Source organism: Chiloscyllium plagiosum, unplaced genomic scaffold (assembly GCF_037043375.1).
Source record: "Chiloscyllium plagiosum isolate Xiang-an unplaced genomic scaffold, Cpla_swu_hap1 HiC_scaffold_7, whole genome shotgun sequence".
Taxonomy (NCBI): domain Eukaryota; kingdom Metazoa; phylum Chordata; class Chondrichthyes; order Orectolobiformes; family Hemiscylliidae; genus Chiloscyllium; species Chiloscyllium plagiosum.
Genome location: NW_028270145.1, coordinates 120,015,637 through 120,024,383, shown reverse-complemented (window position 1 = coordinate 120,024,383; position 8,747 = coordinate 120,015,637). Strand labels below are relative to the sequence as shown.

Below are 8,747 nucleotides of genomic sequence, written 5' to 3'. Positions count from 1 at the left end.
CCCAGGAATTCAAAGCAATAACTGCTGGAAAGTCTGATGAACAGTCGCCTCACTCAAGGCATTAACTCTGCTTCTCTCTCTCTCTCTCTCTCTGCAGATATGACCAGACCTGCTGAGTTTCTCTAGCAATTTTGACCTTTATTTGTTTCAGATGCCAAGTATCGGCAGTTCTTTGGTGTATATAATCCCAGGAATCCGTCTGGGAAACCTTCACTGTATTCCCTCCATTGCCAGAACATCCTTCCTTCGATAAGGAGACCAAAACTGCTCACAATACCCTCAGCGTGATCTCAGCAAGACCCTGTATCATTGCAGTAAGGCCTCCCTGCTCCAGTACTCGAAACCTCTCGTAATGAAGACCACAATAGCCTTTCCCTTGCTGACCCCCTGCTGCACCTGCACACTGACCCTCAGTGACTGCTGTCCAAGGACACCCAGGTCTGACTGCTCCTCCCCCTTTCCCAATCTATCCCCATTCCGATCATCATCTGCCTTCCTGTTTTTGCACCCAGACTGGGGAACTCATATTTATAGAAATTGCTGGAAAAGCTCAGCAGGTCTGCTGACATCTGGAGGGAAAAAGCAAAGTTAATGGTGCAGGTCCCTTCCTTAAGCCTATTCTCACAGTTAGCCCAGCCCTCTGACTCACTGACTCTGATTGGTTGTAGACCCCCCTGGGTGCTCACCGATTCAATCATAGCCAACCCACAGTCAGGAGCTCCCCAGGGTAACCCAGCAAGAGACGTGGACTGGAGGAAGGTCAATGATCTTCTGCATTTAGCTAAGGGTCAGGGCTGCATCCTCCCTCTGCCTGCTCACTCTTGCTCTAACTCTGTCACTGCATAGTAACATCACCAAGGTAAATGGCCTTCCCATTGGAACACAGCCTCTCCAATCAGTGGCTCTCTCTCTCACCCCATTCCAGCCAATCGACTTACCCTTCGTGCCCTCAACACTTCACACTCAGTCATTCCATCAGACCACAGGGTGTACGAGCAGATACAGAGCATTCAGCCTATTGTCACTCAGGGCTGAGCTGATCATCTCCAATTCCATTTTCCTGCCTTTTCTTCCTAACCCTCGATTCCCCTCACTGATTAAATATCTGCCTACCTCAGCCTTAAATATATTTAATGCCCCAGCCTCGACAGCCCTCTGCAATAAAGAATTCCACAGATGCACTCCCCTCTGAGAGAAGGAATCCCTCCTGATCACTGTCTTCAGGGTGACTCCTTACTCCGAGATGATACCCCTCTAGCCCTACACTCTCTCACACGGGGAAACAGCCTCTCCACATCCACATCTCAAGGCCCTAAGAATCTGGGAAGTTTCAATAAGGCCACCTCTCATTCCTCTATAATTCAATGATAACAGGCCCAACCTACTCACCCTCTCCGGATAAGTCCGTCTATTCCCAGGATCAGCTGAGTGAACCTTCCCCAGATTGTCCCCAACGCTGGGATATCATTCCTTAGGTAAGAGGCCCAGTACAGTATTCCGCCATGGTCTGACTAGTCCCATGTATAGTTTTAGCTTGACCTTCCTAGTTTTATAGTCTAGATTAGAGTGGTGCTGGAAAAGCCCAGCAGTTCAGGCAGCATCCGAGGAGCAGGAAAATCACGTTTCAGGCAAAAGCCTTTCACCAGGAAACGTCCTGATCCTCAGATGCTGCCTGACTTGGAAACAAAGTGCCTTCTGTTTGATTGTGAGATTCTGAACACACTGTTTTACAGGAACTCAGGCTGTTCTTCAGTATTTCGTCCTCACCGTCAAGGAGGGTGGGTCCTAAGTTTCTTGGCATTGCCCACCCCAACCAAGATTCCACCCAAATTCTGGATTTGGGAATGTTTTGAAAATTAAAGCGCCCCCACCCAATGCCAGTTCATGCCCCTCCCCACCCTCTGCCCAGTCCACACTCGATGTATCATTAATCCAAATATGAAATCACTGAGTACAAACAAAACCTGCTCTTTTTACAGCCGGATAACTGTTCCAATTGGACAGACTGTTAAACCCTCAGAGACTGAGGGATTTTGCACCTCTTCATCGTCCGTCAATTAGCACTGAGACATTGACAAAAGATCTCACAGAAAGATCAACTTGAAGATGTCAATCAGGAAAAATCAACAAATCAGTTTCTTTGACAGAGCAGATTTTGTGGTGGGATGAATAGTTTGATTTGACTGAGCCAAAGAGATACAATGAGAACAGACAGTGCCCTGGATCCCCACTGTCTTTCTGTACTGTCTTACACTGAGTGAGAATTACAACCAATACTGGACTCACTCTAACTGCACAACACCGAGAGAGACTGTAGCAGAGAGGGCGAGAGAGGGCGATGCTGGAACTGGGGTTGTTTCTCACCCCTGGGTGTGGTGCTGCTGCTAGGGGGCACACTGGGACACACAGAGGGGGATGTTATGTCCATCATGTCCAGGGAATTGCTCTGATGGCGGTTGGATCAAACAAGCAGGAAATGTGACCCCAGTGACTCACTGTTTCATTACGTTTCTAAACGGGGAGCACAGAGTCACCACATGTTTAATAATCCTGGTTTCCCACTGCTATTAAACCTCACTGACTCGTCATTTATTATCACCTGCTAATGACCATCTAATCGGCAATTTGTTCTTTCTAACGACAGCGTTGTTAAATTGTCCTTTGAGGCTCCTCCAAATGCAGCTCATCAGCACCTGGTCATCATCCCATTACCATCAGAGCTGAAAATGTGTTGCTGGAAAAGCGCAGCAGGTCAGGCAGCATCCAAGGAGCAGGAGAATCGACGTTTCGGGCATAAGCCCTTCTTCAGGAATGCCCGAAATGTCGATTCTCCTGTTCCCTGGATGCTGCCTGACCTGCTGCGCTTTTCCAGCAACACATTTTTCAGCTCTGATCTCCAGCATCTGCAGTCCTCACTTTCTCCTATCCCATTACCATCAGCCAATGTCACATTGACAGCAACTGCAGAGTCAGATTCCATACTTGATGGTATCCCATGGTTTGGAGGGTGTTAGTCTGGAAATATACCAAACTGTTTCTACAGGTTTAACAAACTGTGGTGCGTTAGCCGTTCTCTGGCCTGGTTGATGGATGCTGGGATGCAATTTGTTACAATCTCAGACCAGGCTGCTGGATTTATGTTCCAATCTGGGCCAGTAGCTTTTATTTTTAAACAAATCAAAGTGTGATATTCATGGGAGTTAGCAAGAGGATAGAGCCACAAAATTCCATCGTTTTAAACAAACACCAAGAAATATTCCTGTATCAATACAATCCATGGAATATGAACAATTCGTTTAAATTACCCAAAGCTGACATGTAGTGAATGTGGGCGATGGACTATGACACTCCCACAACAATATCAAGCTGTGAATGCGATCGAGCCAGATCCTGGGGATCTCTCAGCAGTTGTCCCAAATATTACTGACACTCCCATAGGTCTAATCTGAATCTGGAATGATAATTCTTCCCCTTATTGTCACTGGCCATGAATTCCCCTTGAAGAGCAGTGTTCCTTCTAATCTTCGCAGCCTATTCAGTGTTCTGCAGTTACTGATCCACATGACAGTGCACTGTCTGATTTCATAGGAACAGGATGAGGCCATTCAGCCCCTTGAGCTTGTTCCACCATTCAATAACATCATGGCTGACTCCATGTACCTGCCTCTGGCCCATATTCCTTAATACCTTTGTTTAGCATAAAATTATCAACCTCAGATTTAAAACTTAACAACTGCCCAGCGCCCACGGCTGTTTGTAGAAGAGAGTTCCAAACATCTCTCCTGAATGGTCTGGCCGTCATTCTCAGAATCTGCCCCTTCCCTGTGGACCCTAGTTTTGGAAATTGTTGTTCGTGTTGTCAGAAACACTGGAAAACATCAAGCAGAGGAAGCATTCCCCACACATTCCGAGGTGGTACCTTCTGGAAATCTACATACACTACATCCACTGGTTCCCCTTTCTCTACAAGTTGCCTCCTCAAAGAACTCTGAGAAATTAATTCAACATAATTCCCCTTTGTCAGGACCATGTTCACTCTGCCTGATTACCTTGTCCTGTTATAACATCTTTAATACCAGCTTCAGACATTCCTCCTTGACAGATGGTGAACTAACCAGTTATAATGTTTCCTGATTTCTGCCTCTGGCCCTTTGTGAATAAAAGGATTACTGGGTCTGTTTCCATCTGTGTGACACAGTGACTTCACTGCTCAGAGGCCTGTACATTACTCCCATCATAGTCTTTATCCCTTTGCAGTTCCTCAGCTCTAATAATTACAGATTCTACACTTTCTGACACTATATCACTTCCTGCTATCGATTTAATTTCATTCCTCACTAACAAGGCACCTCCTCCCCCTCTGCCCATCTGCCTGTCCTTTCGATAAGGTGAGTATCCCTTTGCAGCCACATCTCCATGACACCCACAGCATCGAGCACAACAATTTCAAGCTGTGTTACAAGCTCACTCACCTTGTTCCTTATACAGTGAGTAGTAAAACACAAAACCCTTAGTAACCTTTGCTGAGCACTACCCACCTTTAACTTTTTCCATAATTTCCAATGAAACTGACCCACCCTCCACTACTCAGTTTAAAGCTCAATCCTCGTTATACAGTGCTCCAGGTCTCTGGTCCCAGTATGATTCAGGTGGGACACATCCTATTGGGACAGCTCCTTCCTTCCCCAGGGCTAGGGCCAATCCCCCACGAGTTTGAAACTGTTTCTTCCTCATCAATCTTTGAGACACATGTTTACCTCTTGAATCTTATTGACCCTGTGCCAACTTGCTCGTGGCTCAGATAGTGATCCACAGATTATCACCTTTTTGGTCCTGCTTTTTAATTTAGCCTCTAGCTGCTCATATTCCCTCAGCAGAACCTGTTTCCTCTTTGTACCAGTATCATTGGTACTGACATGGACCACAGCAACTCGATCTTTCTCCTCCCACTCCAAGTTCCTCTGCAGCCCAGATGGGATATCCTGATCCTGGGCACCAGGCAGGTAACCCGGCCTTCGGGACTCTCAATCCAGCTCAGGGAGAACAGTGTCTATTCCCCTGACTACTCTCCCCGATTACAACTACATTTCTCTCCTCACCCCCCTCCCCAGCTCCTGAATGGCTCCCTGTCCCACGGTGCTCAGCCTCACTCCAGCCCCTACTTTCCATCAATCCAGTGAATCTCCTTTGAACTGCACCCAATATTTACAAGTTCTCTTTTTCTGCTTGCTCCTTTTAAAATCCTCTCATTTACTTTGTCACGTTGTATATATGTTTTATGTAGGGTTGATAACATATAGTTTGCCCTTGGGATCCCTTCTCCCACAATATCTAAACTGCTCGGCCTGTCGGGGTCATTGTCCGAGGTGAATGTCTCGCTGTGACTGATGGAATTCCTTCAGCTGTTAATATTTCTTACTCAAAGTAACAAAACCTAGAGACTCAGTAAAGTTGTAATGGTCAAGGGTCTACCTTTGCTGTCTTTCATATTGGGGGAAACTGAAGCAGTTCCTACATTCAACACATGAGGGCAGCAAATCTTCACAAACAGCTCAAGAGCAGGAAGCATTTTTAATTCCTTCACAGGACGAGGGTCTCAGTATTGATGGTCCCTAATTACCTCCAAAGGCAGGTAACAGTCACCCACATTGAAGCGGATCTGGAGTCAACTTTGGAATACTGTGTTCAATTTTGATCTTCCTGCTACAGGAAGGATGCTGGGAAACTTGAGAGGGTTCAGAACAGGATGGTCATGTATTTGGAAAGACAAGGACTGATTCGGGATAGTCAGCATGGCTTTGTGCGTGGGAAATCATGTCTCACAAACCTGATTGAGTTTTTTGAAGAAGTAACAAAGAGGATTGATGAGGGCAGAGTAGTAGATGTGATCTATCTGGACTTCAGTAAGGCATTCGACAAGGTTCCATGGGAGACTGGTTAGCAAGGTTAGAGCTCATGGAATACAGGGAGAACTAGCCATTTGGATACAGAACTGGCTCAAAGGCAGAAGACAGAGGGTGGTGGTGGAGGGTTGTTTTTCAGACTAGAGGCCTGTGACCAGTGGAGTGCCACAAGGATCGGTGCTGGGCTCTCTACTTTTTGTCATTTACATAAATGATTTGGATGCGAGCATAAGAGGTACAGTTAGTAAGTTTGCAGATGACACCAAAATTGGAGGTGTAGTGGACAGCGAAGAGGGTTACCTCAGATTACAACAGGATCTGGACCAGATGGGCCAATGGGCTGAGAAGTGGCAGATGGAGTTTAATTCAGATAAATGTGAGGTGCTGCATTTTGGGAAAGCAAATCTTAGCGGGACTTATACACTTAATGGTAAGGTCCTAGGGAGTGTTGCTGAACAAAGAGACCTTGAAGTGCAGGTTCATAGCTCCTTGAAAGTGGAGTCGCAGGTAGATAGGATAGTGAAGGCGGCGTTTGGTATGCTTTCCTTTATTGGTCAGAGTATTGAGTACAGGAGTTGGGAGGTCATGTTGCGGCTGTACAGGACATTGGTTAGGCCACTGTTGGAATATTGTGTGGAATTCTCCTCTAGCTTATCTCTCCATGCTTCAGGCTCACTGCCTTTATTCCTGATGAAGGGCTTTTGCCCAAAACGTCGATTTTACTGCTCCTCGGATGCTGCCTGAACTGCTGTGCTCTTCCAGCACGATTCAAATCCAGAATCTGGTTTCCAGCACCTGCAGTCATTGTTTTTACCCTGCAGACAGATTGAGCCAGGCTCCAGTCCCGGACCCCCCTGACTCTATCTCCTGGGGTTGGCTCGGATTCGGGTTTAGAAGCTGTTGACCCACCTGCAGCAGACCTGATCTCATGACAGGATCCTCGAGGGAGCTGGCTAAGACAATCCCATTGGCAGAGCTTGGCCCACTAACCTGTGCCTTCTCCCTCCAGGTGTACACCAGATACGGAAAGTGTTATACCTTCAACGCAAACAAGACGAATGTCAGGAAAATGAAACAAGGAGGCATGGGGAATGGCCTGGAAATCATGTTGGACATCCAACAGGACGAATACCTGCCAATTTGGCAGGAAACAGGTAGGTGACTCGGAGTCTGGGCACGATCCATTCACCAGGACGTTATTGCAGAGTTCGAGGGAGCTCCCCTCCACCAGATGTGGGGGAGTGGGGTGCTCAGGGGGAGCAGACAGAGGCTGAGAGAGCAGGGCCCTCACACCCCAACACATTCAATTGAAACCTTTCACACTCAGGACAGGAAGCAACGGCCAACCAGAGAGTATCACCATAACCCAGGGACTGACAGAAAGACACTGTGACGGCGATAATGGAGCTCAGATATAGGCAGAGCAGGCCCACCACACAAACCAGACAGACGGATGGACTCGAAGGGGACTGCCACGTGGGGTATCAGGTGACAATGTAGTTCCAGGTAATGGGGCACAAGTGTAGATCATCCAATGAGGATCAGAGAATGGGGCAGAAACACACGGGGATACATCATCGAATACAGACCCATTCACAGCAAATCACAAAACCGAGCCGAACCGACATCAAATACAAACATCCCAGAGATCACGCAGAACACAGAAAAACTTCGGAACATGTCCCCCAGTGAGGGTCAGTGTGTGTGGGAGTGTACCCCAGTGAGTGTCAGTGTGTGTGGGAGTGTACCCCAGTGAGGGTCAGTGTGTGTGGGAGTGTACCCCAGTGAGGGTCAGTGTGTGTGGGACTGTACCCCAGTGAGAGTCAGTGTGTGTGGGAGTGTACCCCAGTGAGAGTCAGTGTGTGTGGGGCTGTACCCCAGTGAGGGTCAGTGTGTGTGGGAGTGTACCCCAGTGAGACTTAGTGTGTGTGGGAGTGTACCCCAGTGAGGGTCAGTGTGTGGGACTGTACCCCAGTGAGGGTCAGTGTGTGTGGGAATGTACCCCAGTGAGAGTCAGTGTGTGTGGGACTGTACCCCAGTGAGAGTCAGAGTGTGTGGGAGTGTACCCCAGTGAGAGTCAGTGTGTGTGGGACTGTACCCCAGTGAGGGTCAGTGTGTGTGGGACTGTACCCCAGTGAGAGTCAGTGTGTGTGGGAGTGTACCCCAGTGAGAGTCAGTGTGTGTGGGACTGTACCCCAGTGAGGGTCAGTGTGTGTGGGAGGGTACCCCAGTGAGGGTCAGTGTGTGTGGGAGTGTACCCCAGTGAGAGTCAGTGTGTGTGGGACTGTACCCCAGTGAGGGTCAGTGTATGTGGGACTGTACACCAGTGAGAGTCAGTGTATGTGGGAGTGTACCCCAGTGAGAGTCAGTGTGTGTGTGTACCCCAGTGAGAGTCAGAGTGTGTGGGACTGTACCCCAGTGAGAGTCAGTGTGTGTGGGAGTGTACCCCAGTGAGGGTCAGTGTGTGTGGGCTTGTACCCCAGTGAGGGTCAGTGTGTGTGGGAGTGTACCCCAGTGAGAGTTAGTGTGTGTGGGAGTGTACCCCAGTGAGGGTCAGTGTGTGTGGGAGTGTACCCCAGTGAGGGTCAGTGTGTGTGGGAGTGTACCCCAGTGAGAGTTAGTGTGTGTGGGAGTGTACCCCAGTGAGGGTCAGTGTGTGTGGGAGTGTACCCCAGTGAGGGTCAGTGTGTGTGGGAGTGTACCCCAGTGAGAGTCAGTGTGTGTGGGAGTGTACCACAGTGAGAGTCAGTGTGTGTGTGTACCCCAGTGAGGGTCAGTGTGTGTGGGACTGTCCTCCAGTGAGAGTCAGTGTGTGTGGGAGTGTACCCCAGTGAGGGTCCGTGT

The 8,747-nt window shown here is 48.4% G+C and overlaps 1 protein-coding gene across 1 annotated transcript in view; it reads left to right on the top strand.

Moving 5' to 3' along the window:
• Positions 1-8,747, top strand: part of LOC148149691 (acid-sensing ion channel 4-A-like) — a 254,137-nt gene that overhangs the window by 207,814 nt on the left and 37,576 nt on the right. Inside the window, exon 2 of the mRNA XM_087989435.1 lies at positions 6,913-7,057. Within this exon, the coding sequence (XP_087845561.1) occupies positions 6,913-7,057 (145 nt within the window). The remainder of the gene's footprint in view (positions 1-6,912; positions 7,058-8,747) is intronic.